The 25,796-nt window shown below is 38.4% G+C and overlaps 2 protein-coding genes, 2 non-coding genes and 1 pseudogene across 5 annotated transcripts; 1 reads left to right on the plus strand and 4 right to left on the minus strand.

Annotated features, from left to right (window-relative positions):
* Positions 1–5,414: 5,414 nt before the first annotated feature.
* On the minus strand, positions 5,415–5,486 carry Trnaq-uug (transfer RNA glutamine (anticodon UUG)). Its single transcript has one exon. It is a non-coding gene; the product is annotated as a tRNA-Gln (tRNA).
* A 333-nt stretch (positions 5,487–5,819) lies between these two features.
* Positions 5,820–5,891, minus strand: Trnaq-uug (transfer RNA glutamine (anticodon UUG)). Its single transcript has one exon. It is a non-coding gene; the product is annotated as a tRNA-Gln (tRNA).
* Positions 5,892–7,820: 1,929 nt separating this feature from the next.
* On the minus strand, positions 7,821–11,877 carry LOC145895145 (uncharacterized; annotated as a pseudogene). The gene is made up of 11 exons (XR_014401598.1): positions 11,406–11,877; positions 10,964–11,124; positions 10,730–10,850; positions 10,526–10,675; positions 10,042–10,171; positions 9,874–9,977; positions 9,383–9,468; positions 9,151–9,247; positions 8,927–9,032; positions 8,489–8,647; positions 7,821–8,328 (listed from the first exon to the last, which is right to left on the minus strand). The product of XR_014401598.1 is annotated as an uncharacterized LOC145895145 (transcript).
* Positions 11,878–17,895: 6,018 nt separating this feature from the next.
* LOC145895153 (uncharacterized) lies at positions 17,896–20,557 on the plus strand. Its single transcript, XM_082983924.1, has 3 exons — positions 17,896–18,724; positions 18,846–19,431; positions 19,760–20,557. Exons 2-3 carry the CDS (start codon positions 18,878–18,880, stop codon positions 19,791–19,793), a joined length of 588 nt encoding a protein of 195 aa, XP_082840050.1. The 5' UTR covers positions 17,896–18,724; positions 18,846–18,877; the 3' UTR covers positions 19,794–20,557.
* A 1,368-nt stretch (positions 20,558–21,925) lies between these two features.
* On the minus strand, positions 21,926–23,281 carry LOC145895149 (caspase-6-like). The gene is made up of 6 exons (XM_082983921.1): positions 23,092–23,281; positions 22,839–22,986; positions 22,586–22,773; positions 22,306–22,447; positions 22,134–22,231; positions 21,926–22,071 (listed from the first exon to the last, which is right to left on the minus strand). The coding sequence occupies exons 1-6, from the start codon at positions 23,134–23,136 to the stop codon at positions 21,931–21,933; spliced, it is 762 nt and encodes a 253-aa protein (XP_082840047.1). The 5' UTR covers positions 23,137–23,281; the 3' UTR covers positions 21,926–21,930.
* Between the last annotated feature and the right edge of the window lie 2,515 nt (positions 23,282–25,796).

Below are 25,796 nucleotides of genomic sequence, written 5' to 3' on the forward strand. Positions count from 1 at the left end.
ATTTATTGGTCGCGTCCTATGTGAACTATCATCAAAATCTTTTCTGCTTGGAGCAGTTCGGTTCGAGTCAAACTCGTATTGATTGCTTTCCTAATCCGTTCCCAGGCAGTTGCGAAAAGGTTGCTCGGAACCTAAAAAGGCCCGACGCTGTTTCACATTTTCCTCCGAATGAAGTTCTAAATATAGCTTGACTTTGAACCATTTTAATGTAAGGTCGTTTTCAATGGGGAAATCCAACAATGAGCGGCGTTACATACGAACGCTAAATATGGCGTCCGAAGGCCAAGCACGACACTTATATTGCAAATTGAAAGTCAGTCAAAAGGTTTGTTGATCCATTCAGTCACCAACTTTGAATATCATATACATATGGTATGCTCAATCGCAAATGTAACATTTGGTCGTGTATTTATTGAATTAGACTATATATGCCACACAAAATGTCGAAGCGCGCCACGCAAATTGCCACCTTTATACTTGCATCGTGAGTACATGACTCTTTCAGTGTAAGTTTCCGCGCGCATGCATACCCGTCAATAAATGTCCCGACCTTTACGTTTTGGCGTAAACAAAACAGTATTGCCCAGACATTTCATACAGCCTGTGGTAAATTGACGCGCGATCGAGATACGTGACGCACTTACGCTTGATGCTATACTTGCGGTTTTCTGATAGAGGACTTCGCAGAGGCCAAATCCCTCTTAGGAGGCGATATGCGGTGACGTCAGCGCCTGTGCAAGGCCTCCAACAACATCTCGTTACGTCACAAAGGCTCGCGCGTGGTTCTAAATTTGTAGCATGGGTGTAGATGTGGATCGATAACATCAAGACGTGACCAAAGGTAGTGTTTTTAGACTATGTTTGTGGTTGTACATCGAACCCGAGCGTCCTCAATTTGTCAGCGCTTAGGGTTTGTTTTGTTGGTAAATGACAAACGGAGAGTTTTGCACAACCCCTATTTTGCATCATATTAGTTTTATAGAATCAGTTCAACTTGTTTCTTGTTCTTAAGATAAAGCACGGGACGAATTTCGCAAACGATGCCACCACTGAAACTTACAGCCACCAATTCTTACGATACGACAGCACACCCTAAAGCTTAAAAGCACACCCTGAAGTTTAAAAAAGAAATTTACCATTTTCGCAACATTCAATGTATGACAGGACACCAGCTCCACCTTGACAACGGTCATACGCTAACGGGAGAAAATGAATACGGCTTAAATTTCTAAATGTCAACCCTTACGTCCCCAAGGCTGAATATATATCGAGAAGGATTTGACGTGACAATCGTCGACGTATCTAAACCGCAGACGTTCGGTCAGATTACGGTGCTTCATATTTCGTGCGACTGAGTTAATGTCATGATGGAAAAACAGTCAGGTCATCATCTAAAATGTACATGTACTCAATAGACATATACTACACAGGCAATTTGGAAATAACCAAATCTGCATGACTGGATGCCAACCGGGTGTGCACAATAACATCTTAAAACGATGATATTTAAACTTATTTGTGTAGTTCCGTTATATAGTTGGGAGAAAAATATTCGTGGTATTTCTACTTACACTGTGGCTGCTTTCCCATCAGGAGAAATGAACATGTTTGTCTATTATACACGAGTGAAGTAGGCCGTCATACAAATTATACGTCTGAATCCGAAAGTCGGGTGCCAAATTCTTCCCCACGCGTTTCAAAACTTGGCAACATTTTTTCCATCGAATAAAGCCGGTGCCGTGAATAATACATGAACGTCTTCCAAAAATTGACAGACGAAAACACAGTTTGCCCGGGCGACCCCACAATCCTTTTCCAATTCGGTTTATCTGATCGTTTCGATATCACGTGATGACAAAATATTGCCAATAACGGTTATTATCTTTGTTCGAAGCAATACCCCAGAACATCTCCTTTGTAGAGTCTTAAAATATTTATTAGGAACAAAATTGTTTTTCTTTATTTTGCAATAAATTAATATTTTAAATATTTGTTGATTTTGCATTAAGTAAATGCAATACAGTTGATAGCAACGGTTGGTTTTGAGAAACAGTTGTTACTGTTCCGCTGGAAGGCAGCCGTTTTTCCTTACGACGGAATAAAACCTTTTATTTTTTCGCTTTGACGCAAAGTTCCGTATAATTGCGGCTCTGCACGCCCCTTGTCAGCAATTGCAGAGATGCATTCAGCAGATTTGTTATCTCTAGTCACGCCCGGTTCGACCGCATGACGACAATTCGAGAGCAAAAGCAACAAATCAATCTTGTGAGGCATCGCACGTGCGGAGCTCAATAGCGAATCCCAGATCGAAATCGCTGCCGCCTTCTAACGGCGCGAGGCGGGAATTTTATAACCCGTAAATAATCGAGTCGAGACCTTTCGACGCGATCAAGTAATTATACCCGTGGAAGTTTATTTGTGCAGTCGCCAGCGCCTCGGGCATCTTTCGAGATAATCTGCATGAGGTAAATGCAACCGAGGCAGGAAACTGCGGGAGCATTCACCCCGTGCCCTGCCAGAACGGTTATTTCCATTCTTTGTGTACGTAGTCATGCAACTCCGGATATACCTGAAGCCCCTACTATTAATAAATATTATGCGGAAGAAACTATTTTGGGTATACGACGCTGTTAATAGTATTGTCGCTAAATAAAACTGTTAGCGCTGACGTTATACAAAAAAACAAAACATCAAAATACAGCAACCGGAATATATCTGATAGAAACACTCTGACATAAGCCAGCAAATTTTTTCCAAAGTTTACCAGGTTTCTTATTAGATCACAAGCGGCGTCGTAAAAAAAACGAGACTCGGGTCGACGAGAGATTCGAAAACAATATGTTTTTGACGCAATTATTCGCCTTAACTGATGGAAACGTCCCGATAAAAAACTTGCCCGCTTTAAGCGATAAGCTTCAGTGTGGACTCGGCAGATGATTGCTGAAATGCGATACGAATAACGACAAGCGCAATCTTGATTAGTAGATTACCTGTGTTAGCTTATTTAAAAAAAATGAGCCCGTGTTACTCATGAACAACATGTTAGTAATTTAGTGAAGATAACTAGCAGAATGTGTCTGTCAACAGACCCGTTTCGTTGAATAACTCTGTTGATATTTATTTTCAAATAAAAATCATTGTAATTGTCACAAGGGTAAATATGCCATGTTTGCGTGTTTTGCTTTGTATTATAAGTTTGCTAAAATCAAAAGTCTAAATACAGTAGTAGTCACTAGTATGGTAAAAACCCACATCGAGGAAGAATCGTTATACCCCTATGACCTACCCTACATGATCAACAAAAATCCCAAACGGATCACAACAACAAGTTACTGTTGACCCATTGTGTAAGTTCCCCCAACAATAGGTGTTACGTAACGGCACCGATTTGCACCAGTCGATATATAGGAAGTAAATAGGCACTCCCGCTGGCGGAATACAGACCGTTCTCTTGGCAGCCATTCAGGTGGAACGGGCGTTATGACGTTAATTCGGTTACGTGATGTTTACAGGTATTCAAGCCGGACATGTACAAGAGGTCTTTGTTAAATTGTAAGCGGTGCCAGAATTCTGGATTTGTCACATTTATATGTAATGTAAACAGCGCGGAAGACTGACGTGACGCGAGCGAAAGACATTCTGACACCACTCCGTCGCGAGTTAATCGGGTTTGCTCGCTACTGATTGTAAATCCCCCATGTTTTGATGGATCGACCTGGGCCACCGTTGCAACGGCGCGTATTAACTCGCCTTTTCAAGCGCGTAATCGCATCGTTTTGAAGTGCGCGATTGTGACCACTTTGGTGGGCGCCGATGCGGTGTAAACAAATGCATTAGCGCGCATTGTGATGTCGTTTGTTTTCGCGTGCGAAGCAAGCTTGCTTCAAAGCGAATCCAATCGGACTCCGCGTGCCGATTATATTCACGTAAAAAAAGACCAAGCAATATGTTTGCAATCCTTTCAGTACAAAGTTATGTGTGAGTATTATTGCAGATGTCCAAACCACCGATCTTGGATCTAAGTTTGGTAACATGCACCATGTCCTTGATTTTTTTAGCCTTGTACCTATATTACCATCACATCTAAGCGTTATATGCGCGTCGCTGCGTTCTGACATAAAAACTATTTGCTTCGTTCGACGAACACTTCGTCAAGATGCTGCTCGCAAATGCACGAAATCTGGAAAAAGTTTGAGGAACGACTGATATGTAGATCACAATAAATAGTTTGCGATAGAGTCCATGATCGTTAATAATATGCTAAACTAAACTGAACCAAGCCATAAAATATTGGTCTTGTTTCTCGAAACTGGTGCAAACAAGGTTCAGCAAAGTTCGTGTTTGTCAAGCCGAACCGAGCGGATCGCCCAATATGGAAAAGTCCCGGTTTCAGGGAATGTGCGAACGTTACTATTCCTATTCGAGAAGCTGTGATAATGCAATAGGAAGTCATAGTGGGGCGATTGGATTCAGCACCGCTGCAGTAAACAGTGGGAAAACTGGGAAAAGACGTTCCCGCGCTCCATCATTGACGCTGCAAGGTTCGTCAAAATGCTGCCTGAATCATCGTTTCCATATGGGTGGCGCCTGATCACAGATAAATTGACTACATTGCAGGTCATATAACACTACGGAAACAATTTCGTAGATGTGGGGTATATACAAATGATGTATCGTTTGCATTTTTCACATACATAATTTTCTAACTTAATAATCTGTTCTTCTGGCAAAGATAAAACGTAACTTTATTCACCGACGTTTCGCCTGTTATTCAACAATCTTCCTCAAGGTAATGGTACATAATTTTCTTTTTGCCCGGTGTTGCAGAAAAACAATGTGAAAGTTCGTCTTTGCGTTCGTACACCAAAATTGGTTGAAACAACGAGTTTCCGAAGTTCGTGGAATAAAGCAATAGCGCACTCTAGCGGTTAATGCAAAACTATATTTCGGTCAACGTGTTCATAACAGCACAAATAGTAACTTCAATCTGACACCAAAAGCAACAGGTGGTTGCTTTGTTAGCACTTAAACGTTAACGTACGCACATATTTATATGTTTCGCGGTCTTATATGTGTGGATAGAAAATGGCATCCTGTCTGTGAGTTGGTTGTTAAGCTTATAGAGGTAATAAAACCCTATGATTGAAAATTTGTTTTATGATTTCGTACCTTTTCGGGTCCATGTGCAAATAGTACTTGTTACCGGTATCGTAACTAACTTTTCATTGTTTATTTCTTGGCCATACTAACAGATGGATGCATGCTCGAAGTAAAAGTTTCAGCCAACAATAATATCTTACAAATAAACAAAAACATTTGTGTAAAACTGGTTGATCTAATTTGAGTAATAAAGTTAAAAAAAAGCTTTTATTTCCTCTGAAAAATAATTTGTGGATTAAAAAAGCAATAATAGGAGGTCCCGCCGAGATTTGAACTCGGATCGCTGGATTCAAAGTCCAGAGTGCTAACCGTTACACCACGGGGCCGACGTTCGACAAGACCTCCTAGTAACATAATAAACATTACGCGTTAACAATTGTCCAACTTGATTGGTCAATCATTATACTTGTTTAACATTATAACCTCCGAAATTTCCCATTAAACAAAAATTAAAATAGATTTTTAGTATTACGTTTATTTGTTTCGCGAAAAATCGTTAAATGAGGCAACTGTTGGTAATTTAACAATAACATGCTTTCAAGTAGTTAAACAATGGATAGAGCATTTTTCATAACTTTTATGAAATAAAATATATCCCATATCCATCAAACTGTGGTGCCTTATGTAATTTAAATAATGTTGCAGCACACAAAAGAGAGAGGTCCCGCCGAGATTTGAACTCGGATCGCTGGATTCAAAGTCCAGAGTGCTAACCGTTACACCACGGGGCCGACATTCGACAACAGGTCTTAGTAACATGATAAACATTACGCGTTAACAATTGTCCAACTTGATTGGTCAATTATTATACTTGCTTAACATTATATCCTCCGAAATTTCCCTTGTTTTACAGATTAAACAAAAATTTAAATAGATTTTTAGTATTCTGTTTATTTGTTTCGCGAAAAATCGTTAAATGAGGCAACTGTTGGTAATTTAACAATAACATGCTTTCAAGTAGTTTAACAATGGATACAGCATTTGTCATAACTTTTATGAAATAAAATATATCCCATATCCATTAAACTGTGGTGCCTTATGTAATTTAAATAATGTTGCAGCACACAAAAGAGAGATGTCCCGCCGAGATTTGAACTCGGATCGCTGGATTTAAGGTCCAGAGTGCTAACCGTTACACCACGGGGCCGCTCATCAACTCCGTGACTAAAGTAAATACTTAATGGTTAGCAACTCAGACATACTACGCTGGTTGAGGATGCTCATTGGTTGCTTGAGTAACATTGGTGCAACAAATTGCATTTTGGCTTGGGTCGAACTTTGTCATAGGATACACTGATGCGCAAGCGCAAAACTTTGCCATGTAACCTTCACATATACGTAGGGAAACTTTACTATAATCAGACAAAGCACTAATTAATGTTTCATGCATTCGCATGATTGACAGGATCGCCCCATTGCATTGGTCCTTACTTGACGATCACAGATATCAAAAGATCTCCTACTTATATGCGAAAGTTGACTGCGAGCTTGTGCGCTATGTTCCGACTTAAAATAAAAGTAACTGATCCAGCTGGATTGCGAAGCATCCAAACCTCATGATCTGGATACGATAGCTGTGATCGCTAAGTGAGGACCTGCGCAATGGGGCGATGAACCGTCAAAGACCATTGCTTCAACTCCATAACATTTGTGTCGAAGTTCGTGCCTTTCAGGCGAGTAGATGAAACTTATCAATAGCAATTGTTGCAAATGGGAATATGGCCGGTATTGAAGCAAAGACAGTACCCAAACTCTTGACAAATATTAATTAATTTAAATGTAAAATTTATCAAACATTGGCACACAAATATGATAAAAGTTGACGGTTGATGATTTTTCTTGAAGTTGATAATGCTTTACGTGGCTCGCGTGTCAGTATAGTTATGTTGATAGCGTGGGTACAGTTGTAATTTTAAGGGTTGTGTGAGAGTAATTCGGTATTATCAAACTGTACGCTGAAGAACGTGAACAGAATGGAGGCACTGTGATAATATTTCGTCCCAGTAATAATTGCATGGACTGTCAACAGTAACGTCAACATTCTTCGCTTCATGTCCTCCATCTTGAAACCATAACGTTAGGTCCGCTGACATGGCTTTAGTTTTCAGGTTTAGCCTAGCCAAGCCAACTTAACACCTTCATCTATAAGGGGTGTTCGTTCGACAGACTGTGGAAATGCAATGACGATTCATGCACACACAACTAACGAAGCATGACGACAGTATTTTTTTTTCAACTCAGGGATTTGAACCCTGGATGACTGGTCACGAATCCCGATCAGGTTTTCTTCTTGGTATACGGGTCGGCCGTTTAACCGATGTTGCCAATCACCCGCTAAAATGTTAGATCGGTGCACAATCGCTTGAAAAATGGCCACATATAAGGGGCGATAAAGGGGGCTGATGTGGAGAGTAGCTTTATAAAGTGTGGGTATTGTTCACTAGAAAGTGAAATCTTGGGGGAGCTAAAAGTAACTTAACATTGCAATAACGAGGTGACTGCCAATATCTCATCTAATGAATTGTGTTTTTTTTGATAAAAGTTCTATCCGGTGATCCTCATAGAAAAAAACTAGAAGTCCCATGTCACATTGTAATTACATTTACAGATCAAATATCGTCCACAGAGTAAGAAAAACATTCATTTTGTGAATTCTTGTTATGTTCACCACCTAGTGGTTGTGTTGGTAAAAAGTGCAGGGAATTACGCGTCAGTAACTTTTGAAAGTTTTTGTTTTAACACCCAGATATCTGTTGGTAATAGGGTCGAATGATTTCTAAGGAGTTACATTCAATTAACAATTTGCAAGGGAAAACCGGTTTACTCAGCGTTGCGTGTATATCAGAAATATACAAAGCATGCGTCCACGTAAACAAACAACGAAAATACAAACAAAAAGCTAAATAATAATGAGTAACAAAACAATCATTGTCTGTCAATATTTGAGGGTGATCAGGAAGTATTTTGCTTTGTTTCTCTTAATCTCGTTATCCACAGCGGAATTTCAGCTCTGTGTTCTTCAGTGGTGTACGACCATGGAACGACTTCCAGTGCGCATAAGACTCATGATCTTCAGAATATATCTTCGTCCAAAACCCATTTAAAACAGCCCAGCTGCAATTTCTGAACCACCACCCTCCTTGCTTGCGCTGAGAGCTCGCACAAAAACTGCAAATTAATATCATTGAAAATAAATATAATGTTGTCTTTGCATGTATTTCCAACCATTATATATGTATTTTTATTTTATTTTGATGTGTATTTTATTTTATTCGTTTGTTTTTGATCGAAAATCGGATGTCGTTATTTTGTCACGTTATATGCTAACCCATATGAGTTGTCATTATCTTGATCTTGGGTGCTGAACTTAAAGTGATTTGTCAAAAAACTAGGGTGTCCAGATGGGTTAAAGCTGTTTCCAATATTTCCACTGTATCCGTGAACACAAATTCTGTATTTGTCGCTCTCTCCGTTCAGATGAAAGTTACTGCAAAGTAGTTACATAAAACTATTTTTTGGCAATGACAAACAACAAAAACCATACATACGTAAACAATGATATAATGTTCAATAGCATGAACATTTATAATAACAACATATTCTATATGTTATTACCTCTATATAGACACTCCATTTATCTTTAATTGTAATCTTTTATGGTTTCCCTGAGAGGCCACAATTAAAAAAATGCGACTTTAAAGAGGTTTGAAGTAAATCTGTAGGTTGTATGATTAAAATTGCTCTAAAATCAATATTGTTTTTTTACCTGTATTCAGCATATCCAGAATTTCCGTTGAAATCTCCAATTTCGACACGAATGCGACATTGAGTACAGGTGAAACTTCTAACAGTTTGGAAAACATGCTCAAGACCTAAACGAACAAGAAAACAAATATTTGAATACAAATAGTACGAAATGGTAAGAATTACGTTTGATGATAAACATAAGCTAGATATTGAACAAATCACATATATTTTTAATTAACTCACCCCACCAGAACTCTCCGTCCAAACATCCAAACCCGTTCTTGTACTCGATCCAGTTTTGTTGAAAGTCAACGCTTCCATCAAAGCGACGTTGAAATACCTTTTTATCGGAAATAACATACGTAAATGTCAATCATATTTATGATGTTGCGCCAAACCAATTGTATTAGTTTAATGAATTTAGGTTTTATGGACTAGAAAATAAGCAGAGCAATATTTAGTATTCTTTACATACCGTCCATCCGTTACTACAGATAACTTGTAAACCCGATTTGTAGGAATACAACCCGCTCAAATTTCCGTTCCAACACTCAGTGAATTCTAAACATTATTATGGTTACATAGGTGGGGAATCACTTTAGCTGTGGTCAGCTACCGTAGATTTACTTATGCGTAATCAAAATAGTTGTTTTGAGAAATTAGGATTTAAAACAGGTTCGTGGAAAAGAAAAACATCGGTCTCAGTGAAATCATACAAAAAATTAAAATACGTCCACAAGTATTAGGGAACGAAAAAGCTGTGCAATAAACTTGTTATTGGGCTGTAAACTCATGTAGCCTACTGCAATTTTTTTGGGGAAAAAATACAATGATATCTTTATAGTAGCAAAAGATCCCAAAATCTTAATTAATTCCGTTAATAAAGTAATCAGGTTTCTTCTTTGGATAAAATGTTAACCAAACTGGGTAAGAAAAGACAGTTTTTTACCACAAAAGATTGCCCACCTAATTCACAAAACTTTCCATAATATCCTGGTGGACAAATGCATACGTAATCACCAACCAGTTCCATGCATGTGCTACCAGTAGTGCAGCTGTTGCCAGGGCAGCTAAGTCCTTGAAATATAATAATACAAAGTACTTAAGTTATAAGTTGAATTTGACAATATCAACTGTTACGTGCTTTCAAAAGTGAAAGCTGCATCTGAAAAAGAAGCAGATTTGCTTGTGAGACCGTTGTTGGTGGAACCAGTGTATGAAGACTGACTCTTTTGCATGTAAAACTTCAACACCCCTCCTTTAACTAAAATACAAAGAAATTCATAATAAAAAAAGGAAAATTTTTACGATAGACCAGATTTCCAAAATATGGATTTGGGCACACAATAAGTAATTTTGAAACAATTTTGCTCTTTACTTTCCTGTTTCAAGCACCAACATGCATTCTTATGAAAAAATAACAGCAGCAAAATTCGTTTTCGCAGAACATAAACGTTTAAGTAACCAAGCCATGGGAAAGCCTGCATCATGTGCGGTGTCATATTTCATGTGCGGAATCATATTTGAAGTGCGGAATCATATTTGAAGTGTGGAATCATGCTTCATGTGCGGGATCGCATTTTAGCGCCATATACAACATGCAGGAAGTGGTTTAGACCTGTTATTAGTCCAGCGTGTATGGCAGCACTGCACAGAGACGAATGACTGCTGTAGATATCTGAACCAAACACAGGATCCTTTCCACAACCGGAAGGACATTCGACTTCCGTGATCTCCTGAGATGAGTATCCTTGTGTGGCACATGTCACTGACACATAAAACATGTCTTGTAAAGTAATATACAATCAAATAATATAATTACTTTCAAACGAAAACGTGTCTCCACTTGCAGAACACGATTGACTCTTTACTCCGTTCCTCAGCCCACCACTGTAGAAATTGTTTTCTTGACTCGGACGACGATAAACAGTAACCGGTCCCCCGTCGTCTGTAGCAGAAATATAAATCTTAAAACTTTTCAAAAAAATCATTACCGGGTTAAGATTAGGGTGTTTTCATCAATTTAACTTGGAGAAATAGAATAAAGAGTTTTAATGCCACCTGCAATCCATTGATCTTGCATTGCTGCCAAGCAAATAGGTCCCCTGGTGTAAACCCTATTTCCACACAATGGTGATTTTTGCCTCCAACAACCGGCAGGACACAACACGACCGTGATCGAGTGTACGAGATCGGAGAACTGTGTGTCACATGTCACTAAAAGTGGTTTCGAATTATTAAAAACCTCTCATCAATAAACGCGGAGGGCGTTCTTACGTACATACATACAGACAGACATGAATTATTCTTCCGTCACAAGCATTAGAGGAAAAAAACAGGATAAAAATTAAAATTAATGAGGTGAACCTTTGAACCAATTTATCTGAAGAAATCATTCCAAATAAATGACCCTCGTTTAAAAACAAATAAACGTACGAACAGTAAAGGGCCGACATACAAGTGTACGTATTAAAATAAAATGCTTCTTAAAATCATACCGTTTGAATGCTGGCCTGCAAGACCACGTGAGAAAAGCATCAGCAAAAATGCTGCAATAACCTTCTTTGTCATCTCAAGGAGGTTTTATCCAATACTTTGCAGGACAAAGAAATTGACGTTGCGTCACATGAGTAAATATGATCTTCTTACGTTTTAAAATCCTTTTAAAAAACTGTCATTTAAACAGTGAGTGTATGCCAAATACTCTGACACCCAGAGTTGGTCTCCAAAAACACGCAACGTAAAACAGGTACAATACGTACGAACATTTCACAGAATATTGACCACATTTTGATATGTTTTGGAGAAAAGGCAATCACTTACATTGGTGATGGACTGGACGGTAATTTTCGAAACTACAACATGAAACTTAATTTTCACTCTTCCCCAAGAACATGGTCAGCGACATGAACAACCTGGCTAAGACTGGACTGGAAAGACAGTTTAGACCTCGCATTACCCGCTATCCACACAAGCGTGACATGAGCGCAACGAAATTCGAAAAAGTGAAATCCTTGAACCAACACACCGTGGTAGTGTAATCGTCCACCCACTCACTTTCGCTTACTCTTAAAGCACGGTGCAGTGCACTGTGTGGAGGCAAAATCCAGCTTATTCGCGTGTTCTTTGCAGGAACTATGGGAAACAACAAGTCTATAGGCGTACCAACATGTCATCTGTCTTGTCTTCTTTGTATGACTTTACCTTTACCTCACGAATCTCAAATGAAAATTATAAATTAACGCACCATGGCTAACATTGGGCAATGTATGTAAAACAATGGCACGACCCACAGACACAAGACTTGCTTCCTCTACGTCACACCACATGATTCGCTATTTTTCCACGAATAAGAATGGATTTTGCAACACAGCATTGTGACACCTGTCTACAAGTTTCCTACCTATGTAATTTACAGTTTTTAATGAATTTCGGTCAAAACACTCAAGTATTATTTGGTAAATATTACGGTCGTTTTCATTGCTAGGTAATGTTCTTGATGTAATAAATGTAGTTATCATGTAGATCCAACATCAAATACATGAGCTCAAATAATATAAAATAATGTGTAATGGCTGCTCTTTACGCAACTTGTTTTCCAGTCATATTTTTACTGCGTTACCTTAAATTTGCAATGAAAAATTATTGGTTTGTTCGGCACATAAGGCATAAGTACGACATCAGAACAAAGTTATGTTGCTACAGAGAAAATTTAACGACCAAGTAGTGTAGGGTTAACAGAGTAGAGAACAGGAAGACTTCCTTCCGGTTCTCTGAGATTCTCTTTCTGATTATTACATTTATTAAAACATTACCGAGCAATCAAAACGACCGTAATATTTACCAAATAATACTTTTTGTATGCGCAAAAGAGCCATAATAATGAATGAGAGCTGCAGACAGGGTGTATACTCGCACTGTTTCGACCTGTAAGGTCTCATCAGTGCAGCTGTTGATGTGGCACTGTGCTAGCTGGTAGACTAGCAGGCACACAGATTTCCACTTTGTGATACCTTTCGGTCAATCGTCGATATGTTGTACCTAGTTTGGTACCCAACATATCGACGATTGACCGAAAGGTACCACAAAGTGGAAATCTGTGTACCTGCTTACCAGCTAGCACAGTGCCACATCAACAGCTGCACTGATGAGACCTTACTGGTCGAAACAGTGCGAGTATACACCCTGTCTGCAGCTCTCATTGAATACTTTTTGTGTTTTTGTGTTTTGACCGAAATTGTTTGTGTTTTTTTGACCGAAACTGTAAATTACATAGGTAGGAAATTTGTAGACAGGTGTCACAATGCCGAAATCGATTCTTATTTCATGGAAAAATAGCGAATCATGTGGTGTGACGTACAGGAAGCAAGTCTTGTATCTGTGGGTCGTGCCATCGTTTTACATGAATTGCGCAATATTAGCCATGATGCGTTAATTTATAATTTTCATTTGGGATCCGTGAGGTAAAGGAAAAGTCATGGAAAGAAGACTATGTTCTGCGAAAACGAATTTCGCTGCGGCCACTTTTTGACAACCCTACATGTTGGTGCTTGAAAAAAAGTAAAGAGCAAAATTGTTTCTGAATTTCATCTTATATGCCCAAACATTTGGAAATCTGGTCAATGGTACAAAATTTTCCTTTTTTTTATTTTTAATTGCTTTGTATTTTAGTTAAAGGAGGAGCGGCGAAGATTTTTACTCAAAAAGTCAGTCTTCATACACTGGTACAACCAACAACGGTCTCACAAGCAAATCTGCTTCTTCTTCAGATGCAGCTTTCACTTTTGAAAGCACGTAACAGTTGATACTGTCAAATTTAACTTATAACTGACGTATATATTATTATATTTGAAGGACTTAGCTGCCCTGCCAACAGCTGCGCTAGTGACGGCACATGCATGGAACTGGTTGGTGATTACGCATGCATTTGTCCGCCAGAATATTATATAAATTCTGTGAATTAGGTGGACAAACTTTTGTGTTTAAAAAACTGTTTTTTCTTATTCCAGTTTGGTTAACTTGTTATCCAAAGAAACACCTGATTAATTTATTAAAGGAATTGATCATGACTTTGGGATATCTTTATAGTAGCAAAAAAACACTGCGGTAAATCAGTTGACAGCCCAACAAACAAGGCAATGTTGATTGCACAACTTTTTCGTCCCTCAAAACTTATTTTCATTTTTTGTATGATTTTACTGAGATCGAAGTTTACTTTTCCACGAACCTGTTTTGAATCCTTATTTTTCAAAACAATTATTTTGATTACGCATAAGTAAATCTACGGTAGTTAACCAGCAGCTAAGTTTAATGTTTAGAATTCACCAAGTATTGGAACGGAAATTTGAGCGGGTTGTATTCCTACAAATCAGGGTTAGAAGTTATTTGTAGTAACGGATGGACGGTATGTATAGAAGACTAGACATTGTTCTGCTTATTTTCTAGTCAATAAAACCTAAATTCATTAAATTTAATACAATTAGTTTGGAAACAACTTTGCAGTCATTTCCATGTGAACGGAGAGAGCGACAAATGCAGAGTTTGTGTTCACGGATACAGTGGAAATATTGGAAACAGCTTTAACCCGTCTGAATACCCTGGGTTTTGGTTAAATGACACTAAGTTCAGCACCCAAGATCAAGATGACAAAATAACGACATACGATTTTCGATTAAAAACAAACGAATAAAATTAAATACTCATCAAAATAAAATACATATATAATGATTGGAAATACATTATTTTGATATTAATTTACACGTTTTGTGCGAGCTCTGAACGCAAGCAAGGAGGGTGGTGCTTCAGAGGTTGTAGCTATGCTGTTTTAAATGGGTTTTGGACGGAAGCAAATTCCGGAGGAGACAGGCCTTATGCGTACTGGATCGCGTTCCATGGTCATACACTAAAGAACACAGAGCTGAAATTTCGAGAATAAGAGAAACAAAGAAAAGGATTTCCTAATCACCGACAAATTTTGGCAGATATTTGTTTTAATTTTCATATTCACACATAATAATTTAGCTTTTTCTTTATTTTCACTGTGCGTTTACGTGGACGCATGCTTTGTATATTTCTAAAGTACACGCAACGCTGAATAAACCCGTTGTCCGTTGCGAATTGTTAAGCGAAGTTAACACCATTTCGAAATTATTCGACCCTATTACCAGCAGATATATGGGTGTTAAAACAAAAACTTTCAAAAGTTACTGATGCGTAATTCCCTGCACTTTTTACCAACACAATCGCTAGGTGGTGAAAATAACAAGAACTCACAAAATGAATGTTTTTCTTACTCTGTGGTCGATATTTGAGCGGTAAATGTAAGTACAATGTAACATGGGACATGTAGTTTTTTTTCTATGAGGATCACCGGATAGAACTTTTATTTAAAAAAACACAAAATAATTAGATGAGTTATTGGCAGTCACCTCGATTGCCAAAAACAGCAGTTTAGTCAGATCAAGAACATGTAAATTGTAAAACGCATCATCTTCTCAGAAGAAAAACAGCCATTCTTGTTAGTATTCTTTTGCAATAGAACAAGTCCAGAACAAAGTGAAATTGAAATATAATGCGACTACTTATAAATCATAAATTGTCTTTTGGTACCAGTGCCGGTAGTAGAGGTATTAATTAGGTTTTGAAAAGGAATTTCTCTCAGTTGTTGTATTTTTGTCGTGGCCTACAGGTACTTTATCTTATTTGATTTAACTTCTGTCCTCTACACTTGGACAGGATTCCGGTTGTTCAACAGTAATCGGGTCAATCCAAAATGGTCTCCAAAGTTTATTTTCCTGTAAGCGGATGTAATTTCAATTACTATTAGCTATTTCCTTACATACAAACCATAACCTGTTCTTCACGGTCACGGCATAACACTGCAGTCCACAGCTTTGCGGATGTAAAATCACATTTGCAAACAATTTTAAATGCAACGAGCACTTGACGCATGAACAGCGAAGTTTTGTTTATTTTTCACACCTATCATTTTCATAGTAAACAACCACAATGTATTTTACCCTTTCAAATTGACCACACACCAATGCTAGCAAACCAGAAAGTTGGACCTTCCAAGATGGCGTCTGCGCCAATCAAATTGCTTCAATTTTGAGCGGAGTTGCGCTATCCAGTGTTTATAGAGATCACTGGGGCCGAGGCTAACTTTATTGTCTGGCTGTAAAACTTTTCAACATAATCCATCCAATGAGCGCTTGTTGCGTATTGTGTAAACAGCTGTTGAAATAGTGGTGGTTAACTCATAAAGTTTTTGTTATCGCAAAAAAAGAAACAAATAAACCACATTTATGCACTTAATTCACTCACTATAGCCGCTATGTCTAACCTGAAGATGTTGAAATCGTTTCCTCCAATTTGTTTGGACACATTATAGATTTGAAACGAGCTCATCAAAGTGCTGAGTGCAAATATAAAAGAACAGTCTTGTACTGAGTCTTGGTTATCAAACGATCCTTGGGAGTCCATGAGAAATAAAGCAACCTAAAATTAATAGATGTATTTAGTCTGCAAAAGAGCATATAGTATTGTGTCCCTCGTCGCCACCTCGCCATGGAAATCCTTCAACCAATTCATCTTCTTTGGAATCAAGCCACGAATCCGACTGTTACAAAGGACATTTAAAACGGTTACCACTACTTTTGATTTATTTGTACGTTTTTATTTCTTTCTGCCCGTAGATAACGGAGAAAGAAATTTAACATTAAGGATTTTCCTCCTCTGAATGTTCCGGCAATTGAATAGATTGCAACCGGTGTGTTTACCACATCTGGTTGTCTGAATATTCGCTCAAGTTCATCTTCATCGATTTCATAAATGTTGTCATGTTGGGAACTCGGTCGGACTATTTGTATGGCTTTGTTATGTTGTCCAGTACCGCTGCATTCTTGAAAAAACATAAGCTTGAAATAACAGTTGTTGCTTCATTGGGGTTAGCCAACAATGTTACAGAATTTAATTACTTACCCCCCTCAAAGGAAGACATTGCAACAGAAACAGACACAGATAAACTCTATAAATATTGCTACTTATTACAAGGAAGATAATTTTCAGAGATTTTCTAGCAAAACAACCCAAGTAGGGTAAGGTGTACTTTTAGCACCACACCTAATATCTCAGCTATCCCTATATAATAAACAATTCCTAACCGAGGGCAATTCCTATTAAGCAAGTCCTATCCCAACCCTTTTTGTTAATTACCGCCCAATCTTCCTTCTTGGCACCGATCTTAAATTCCTTCATAAAATCCTTAGCCTTCGCATCAAAACCTTTATCCCCTCTATACTCTTCCCCCAACCAACTCGTAACAGTAAAACGATTGACCTTCCACACGATGCATCAATCGACCCTATGGGGTCGCTACTTTTGACGCTACGACCCATCGAATATGTGGTGCTAAAAGTACACATGCTCGGTTTCGGTCCTTTTGCGTGTATACTAGCGAATTAGGTGGGAGTCTTTGAGTGGATCCCAACTCAAAAGTAAAGGTTGCTGCAAGCTGAAATTTGATACGCTTTGTCACAAAGGACATGTCTTTCGATCGATGCAAGTTTCGATTCGTTTGGTAGTTTGCTAGTGACGTCACAATGTTTCGTAAACCGTCCATGTTCTAAACGACACTAGGTGTCGCACAATCGAAACATATCTTTAAACTTAACTTTGTTGTAAAGTACAGGGTTATACCTTTCTGCTGATGCCACAATGGACTCTATTGGACCAGTGGTTTTTGCTTTATGATCCTGATAATTTGTCGTGGTGAAAAGAGTACATGTTGTTTGTTGTGTTTTTTTCGTAATAACTGCGGTCTACTTTTGCGCGTTTGCTTAAGAAGGCATTTATTCAATCAGTAATAGTCACACGACGCAATGCAGGTTACTTGTGAGGCTTTTAATTTTTCTTCAAACAACACTTTTGTTATGTGGCTGTTGTACCTTACGGAGTATGCTATTGCAGTTCGTTGACGGGCGTAGCGCGTATCGAGAGGGAAACTTCGAATTCTTGTACATTTCGTAACGTCATAGGTGATGATAGTAACTGGTAAGGTGTCGTTTAACATTCGTGTGAAGTTTCAGGTTTGTAGTGCTAGGGATAGCTGAGATATTAGGTGTGGTGCTAAAAGTACACCAGACCCCCCAAGTAATAGTTAGTTAGCCTACAGCAAGGCACAAAATTTCTAAAAAAAGAACCTGAAATAAAATACTCCAAGAAACATGTCGTAGTATTTCTATATTCTCAGACTTTTTCATTTCAGTAGTTGACTACCATGCAATGGAGTATAACAGTGCAAAGTTAAAACAACAGTTTTGGATCTGCTTATGCGCACAGCGGTAGGCTTTGGTTCCCACTTTGCTGCGCAACCAAGCGTAAATTCGTACGGTAAAGGATTGTGTGTACAGTACCTTGCTGTATTAATTTACTGGATTATCGGCAATAAACGGTTTTATGAACAACTTTGGACAGGTTTAAAGCTTGGTAAATGTATGTGTTTAGCCGGGAGTTATACTTCTTAGAAGACGCACAGACTTATGTAAAGGAGTTAATTAACTCCAACAGTAACCTTGAGATAGAGAAGGCAATTTGCCCACGAGACTCGGATCGTTCTGGTGCGAGGCCCGAGACGCATTCGTGGCCCACGTTCAAACAAGCGGGGGCGCACCCCGACAGTAGATAAACGCAAAATCAGCGTTTTAGGGCAATTTCCAACGCAGAAAGAATTAGATCACGGGTGTTGTTTATCAAAACTATAATACAGTATTCCTAGGAAATTGCACTAAAAGTCATGTAGTAACGTGGAACACGTCAGGTGAGCTTTTGTGAATATTTGCTTTAAGGCACATATAACTATAGTTAAATATTACCTTAAGCGTAAACAGCCGTAAGCGTTTCACTATCGCCTACTTCCACTAAGCCACAAGCGTTCACAGACATTGAAGGCAGTTGATCGTAAAAAACCGACATGGGAAGCCGAGAAATTCATCGTCATGTTAAAAATCCGACTTTAAAGAATATCGGAAAGGAAATGACTCGAATTGAGGATAAAGGAATAAAAAAAGGTGAAGTCTACTCACTGCATTTAGACGGAACCAAGTCTGTGGTGAATATTAAAGCAAAACCAACCAAAAATCAACCGGGAAACGCAGTGGTTAGCATTGATGACAAGGCACATTCTTGGAAAACATTAAAACCGGCTCTTAATCAACATTTTGGGAACAAGGTTAAAAAGCTGGAAAACACCCCCGTCACCACAAGCAGCCTCAAACAGAAGTCGACTCAAGCTGCTCTTCTTACAAAGTTCGAAGAAGCTCGGAGAGTGAAGGAGAAAGGATATCCCAGTAGAAACATGATCCGGACGGGAACAAAAAAGGCACTACAGCAAAACAAAGCTTCTGCCATACCTGGGATGTATACAGGTCCACCTGCCAAGCGCAAAGCCGTTTGTAAACAATTTTCTGCCGGTGCTACTAGCAGTCGTTCTTCGGGACCCAGTAGCACGCAACGCGTCGTGGCCAGGTAGGCTCTTATAATATGACATTTATAGTAGGCTACTACGAAATAAAGCACTTAGTATCGCTTGTGAAATCGTTAAAAATCCTCACAGTCACCAGAAATCAAACATTTACCCAAAGAACACAGCAAACATTATATGAGAGTTATGTGTTGCGCTTGCTGCACGTTGAGTGTCGTTCTGACCTGTGGTTCCCCTTGGGGTTGTTTGCAATTTGCTGGTAGTAAAAAGTCCATCGAATTTTCATGTACGCTAAACAATGGAATATGGGCAAATTGAAAATATAAATCAGTTCACCAACATTTGTGTGGTAAAGTTTTATTTTACTTGCAGAAAAACGACATTCGGGACAAGAAAGCGCAAATAAGAAAATGTAAAGTCAGGAAAAACGTTTGCATTGTGTTCATCCCGTGTAAAGCAATTAACCCAGGACGGTTTTCTTTCAAATTTATGGTGTCCCGAGAATACTAAACCTCCGGGCTTTTGACTACAGTTCATATTGTTCAACCAACCGTCAAACCTCATATCGCCACGAAGCGACGAAACCAGAGTTTCGGGAAAATTACCGACTTGGAAAGCATTGTATCACAGTGGTTAATTATAAACCGTGCGAATAAATTCCGAATCGGTAAGGAAAACTCCTAGTCACGTTTATGAATGTGCCTTGGCTTTCATTGCATTGTAATACTTTCAGTGCATTGTAATACCACAGCTTTGGCTTTAAATGCTTTCAGTGCATTGTAATACCACAGCAATGTAACTAAAGTATACGTTTAACGTTTATCATATGTACTGCGCATCTTGAATTGTTGTATATACATCTTCAAGAACTGTTAAGCCCATTCCTACCATCGGCATTTGAATGAATTATAAGTGTATAAAATCGACATAATGTTACTTTGCTTGCGATAACCGTGCGCACGCTATATAGATTGGAATCATTAATGTAGTACAGTGATGTTTAACTCTGTTCCTACGTCATAGACCTTGTCATTTCCGTTCTGGCCATCTTTCGCTTTGGCATGTGAGCTGTCTGGCATTCCATTCCTTTTTATATTTCTGCTATGTTAACTGATATATAACAAGAGAAACGTTATCGTACCTACATTGTGTCTGATCAATAGGCACTTGGCAAAAATGTAATTTGGAAGACTGATAAAATTTAACAAAATGGAAAGAGATGGATTTTTGCTATTCCGTTTGGATTCAGACAATAAATATGCAAACTATAGGAAAGAACAAGTCTGTGGTTAACATTAAATAAAAACCAATCAAAATCTACTTAAAAACGCATTGGTTAGCATTTAAACTGACTCTTAATCAGCATTTTGGGAACAAAGTAAAAAAAACTAGAAAACATCCCCGTCACCACAAGCAGCCTCAAGCAGAAGTTGACTTAAGCTGCTCTTCTTACAAAGTTCGAAGAAGCTCGGAGAGTAAAGGAGAAAGGATATCCCAGTAGAAACATGAACCGGACGGGAACAAAGAAGGCACTGGAAATAACATGGTCACCCTTATGTGTGATTTAGGTGGTTTAAAATTTACGGTAGGTTAAGAGTGCATCGAATTTCCATCAACGTTAATAAATACATTATAGGAAAAAATCATCAACGCCAGAAAGCGCAAATAAGAAAATGTAAAGTCAGGAAAAACTTTTGCGTTGTGTTCATCCCATGTAAAGCAATTATCACGCGACAGTTTCCTTTGGGTCTTCCGGGGTTTCAACCAAATAAAACAAAGCTTCTGTCATACCAGGGATGTATACAGGTCCACCTGTCAAGCGCAAAGCCCTTTGCAAACAACTTTCTACCGGTACCACCGGAAGTCGTTCTTCGGGACCCAGGAGAACTCAACGTGTCTTGGCCAGGTAGGTTCTTATAACGTGACATTCAAAGTAGTAAGAAACAAAGCACTTAATTAGTATCGCTTTTGGAATCGTTAAAAATCCTCACACTCCGCTCAAATAAGACATTCAGGTCAAACAACACAGCAAACATTAAGAGTTATGTTTTTGCGCTTGCTGTGGCCTATACATTCACTGCCGTTCTGAGATGGCCCCCTTACGCGTGATTTAGGTAGTTGAAATTGCGGTGGATGAAAAGTACATCGATTATCCATTTTCGCCTTTTTTCATGAACATGTTCTGAACCATGAGTATTGGAAAACCGATGACAAAAACAATTCGTAGTAAAATTTCAGTGAATTATGACAAACAAATTTTGAAATTATTTGCTAATGTTTATTGATTATTAGTAAAGATTACGCATTGTATATACATCATAAAGCACTCATGGGATCATGGAAATCAGCAGGCATGTATATCACAAGGTTTGTATCACATTGCAAGTTTGCAAAATTTAAACTTTTCATGCTATTTATGACGAGTTTCAATAAAACAATTATTTACGCATGATGTATACATTTGGGGAATGAATGTTTATGCTGATATAACACAAATTGAAGAACAATAAAATGTGGTGGTAAAGTAATGTGACACATTTACTTTATTGAATCTTTGGTGCCAAAATTACTTCAGCTCGAAGTTGAGAAACTACAGAAGGAATCTGTTTTTTTCCTCTGTACTTTTCTTCCTTACACCGAGACTCAAATTCGTGAGCAACTCTCATATTGACCAAAGTTAAAACCTGCAGAAGATCAAGTACTGTAAAGGTTTGTACCATTGTCGCACAAGCTTAGTAATACTTACTTTGACCAAATTCCATTTTCTTCCATACTTTAAGAGACAATCGCACAATACTTGAATAAAGATTGACCCTGTGCTGTTGCATCTCCAGGCGTAAAAATCTAAGATGCATTGAAATAAGTCAATAAATAAATCGTACTTTGCTGGCCTGAAAGTAGTGGATTTATTCGCCGACCTGCTGGTGTAGCATGAGCAAACAGAAAGTCGGCAGCTACAGGAATTCTGAAGCTTTCTTTATCTTTAGCTGCATCTATTCTGTGATTGCCTGTCGGAATTGTGTTTTCCGCACCAATGTCCAACTTATTACCTCTGCAAGCCTAAAATCAAACAAGTAAAAACGTGAATGAGTCAACGGTTTCTCATAACATGTAAGTGGTCATAATTGACGTCATAAATTCTTCAATCGCCGAACAAACATTTGCTCGAGTTTCAAAATATGTCAAATATGCGCATACCTGGATGAAAAATATTTTGGGTTTTCCATTTAATGAAGAACATTTGTCACCCTGAAACTTGTCGCTAATTTCGCTTAGCATGTAATCCGTGTCATAGGCATAGAGTCTGTCATTGCTGGCTCCATGCGTAAGGATTACACACACAAAGCAATCACATATTCCATGATCTACGCCTTTGTTACGAGAAACTGAAAGAGTAAAATATCCAGTAACAGCATACAATAAAACTACAGTACACGCAAACATCACTGACTCTCCGCAATGTTCTTCATTATGTCCACTTTTTTCAGGTCGTTGAATGTGCGGACATCAAAACCCAAATGTTTTGCAACACCTTCAAGAGATGTTTTATCTATTACGGTTCCTTCCCTTTTATCCAAATTGAGATGGGCGTCAAAGTTCTGATAACATTGATATCATTTTAATGGAAAGCAATCAAGCCGATCGTTTAACAGCGGTGACCGAACTTTAATTATAGGACAGACGAGAAAATGCTAAAATGTTACCTCGTGGTTGAATATGACGAACAAGCCGCGTTTTTGATAGTTCATGTTATAAAACCATCCATCATTTTGTTGGTTTCCAATTAAATCTTTCCAAGTGTTTGCAGCAGGAATGTTGGATCCGTCCGGTGTCGCTTGCTGAAAGATTTTGTTTCGCTGACTGTCCTCGCCACCATCATAACTTGCAAACCTTTCTGTGAGAAATCAAGTAAGTAAGTAATAAGAAATTGTCAGGTTTTAAAGGTGCAACTCTGTACTTTTGTTCCTTTCTTTGTAATTCATCCTCTCTTCCTCTGCATCGTCGGCTTTAACAATTCGAGAAATGTTGATGTCATCACGGTCACCTGCTTTCTTGATGTGTAGTTGAAATTCGTCTCCACTCTGTATTTTAAGTCAATGTCTTGTTGTAAACAAAATAGTGGCAGTAGTTTAGGCTAAAAGTATTTAATGCTATTTAAGAATTGCAACTAAAGATTTTAACCTTTGAATTTAATGCTTTGTTCAAATTCATAGAGACTTAGCTATATTGGACAAACGGCCATTACGGTTGTAAAATGGCCAAATTTTGTCCCACGTGCCTTACTTCTGACGCCATAATATATATTTAGTTAACATTTGCTGTCATGAATCTCAATCAAGCCCAAAAGCTCACTACGTCTACATGTTTTAACGGTGTAAATTTCCAAAGAACATCACCTACCGACAGATTGAGGGAAAAGTTTAATCTGCTGTCCATCTCGTTTTCTGCTGTGTAATGCAAAAATACACTTTATTTCATTTTGACTAAATCTTAATTGGAAAGTCTTAGTATTCGTGCAGGTAAAATTCTTGGTTCAATTTTCGTCTGAAAGATTAAAACATCTGTAAAATTCCGCAAAAGTTAAAGAACAACAAGTATTGTGAGAGTGCAGAATTTTCATCCTACATTGGGAGAAAAAACGCCAACTTCATCACATTCCAACAAAAATGTTGTCGTGTTTTTTTTTAGTTAACAATACATGCACATTCCATTCCCTCGACAGAATTAAAAACAAACTTATCTCAGACCAACTGATAATCAAAACTATCGAAATGCGGCCTCACACAGCCATTCCCCGTTAACGCCTGCTATTAGTAAATCTACCTTTTCGGCCGACGCATGAGTATCCTATTCTGATGCAGGTATTTAGTTGCACAGCTTGTATTCATGGAAATGCTTCTAAAATTACATTGCATCCAACAGACCAATGCCCGTTTTCAACCACAGTGCTTATAAACTACTAGAGAACAGTTAGGCGGCAAATCGCTTGCCGATTATCGAAAAGATCCGCGGAATCCGGAGAATGCAGACATGCAGAAACTTGTAGAGATGAAGCTCAGTCAGGTGTGCATAAGACATACTTTGCAAAAGCCCTAAATAATAGGTGAGGAATGTTACTGAAGCCTTGTTCTGTTTGATGTCGTGTCACTTCCGAAAGGGTATGTAGGGTTATGTCGTTCTAGCGGCCTATACCAAAAATGTCTTCCATATTTTTAAGATTGTTATGTTAGGATGATGACACGATTTGTTTCTTCGTTGACGTGTGTGCCCAATCACACCGAAAAATGTCTACCACAATCCGCAAAATAACCATAAATTCGCATTTGATAAAAAGAAGCATGTTTATTCGGAAAAACTAATCACGGATGGCAACCCCCCGTAACATAACGCAACAATAAGGAAATAAACGATAGAAACAGGAAGCATGTCTTCTGTTATAAATTAGTGTTACAATAACGTTATTTAACTCTAAAAGAGTAAATTCGCACCATTTTTAATTTAGCATACTGGTTATACTAAGGATAATCGTATGGGAAAGTCTGGAAACTTGGACGTGCGAAATCGTCTGTCTTGAGATTTTGTCAAACAAAGAAAACAGTGCAGCATTTATTTGGATTTGACAAACAAAACATGACGACGAGTAAGCTTTTGAAACGTTCATGTTACGCTCGACAAAACATTGTCCAAGCTAACGACGGAAACTGGAGAGTGCAGCAGCATTTGCCATCCAACTTCAAATTTCTTCACCGTCAAATAAAAGAGATTTTCGCACAATAACTTGTACATATTGCTTTTGAAAGAATTCCCACTAGTCAACAAAATGTAGGCTACATACTAACTTTACAAATTGTCTTAACTGCAACGAACAGTGCATTAGGTGCTTTTTCAGCAAACAGCATTAGGTGCTTTTTTTTTAGGCGCCAACAGCGAGCGGCAACTTCATGCAAAGAACATGGGAGGACGAATACAATCAAACTCAATAGGTTGGAAATTTTGCAAAACTACGTGGTTGACCAAGCAATACATCGAAACAAATGTGTCGTTCCATTGTTGGACTTCTGCACGCAAACATTTGGTGATATTATTGTTATATTTGCAAGACCAATATTCTCTTACAAGCTCGGCTTATTTCACCCGTTAGGTGTCGCAATCACTTTTACGGATTGTGTCTGCATGTGATTTTAAAAGTAAGCTATTTATTTTTATACTATTCGCTATAAAGAATATTGGATCGCAACAGTAAATGTGGGTGAAACAGTTACGATATGCTCAGTCAAATCAGCGCGGTCTGACAACTTACCAACTACTGCATAACTGTAATCCCATTGCTGCAATGTTTACCAAACTTGCGGTCAAGGTGATAGGACCAAATAGGCTTGAACATTTTCGCTGCCGGTCTCAATCCTGC

Source organism: Ascidia mentula, chromosome 3 (genome assembly GCF_947561715.1).
Source record: "Ascidia mentula chromosome 3, kaAscMent1.1, whole genome shotgun sequence".
Lineage (NCBI taxonomy): Eukaryota > Metazoa > Chordata > Ascidiacea > Phlebobranchia > Ascidiidae > Ascidia > Ascidia mentula.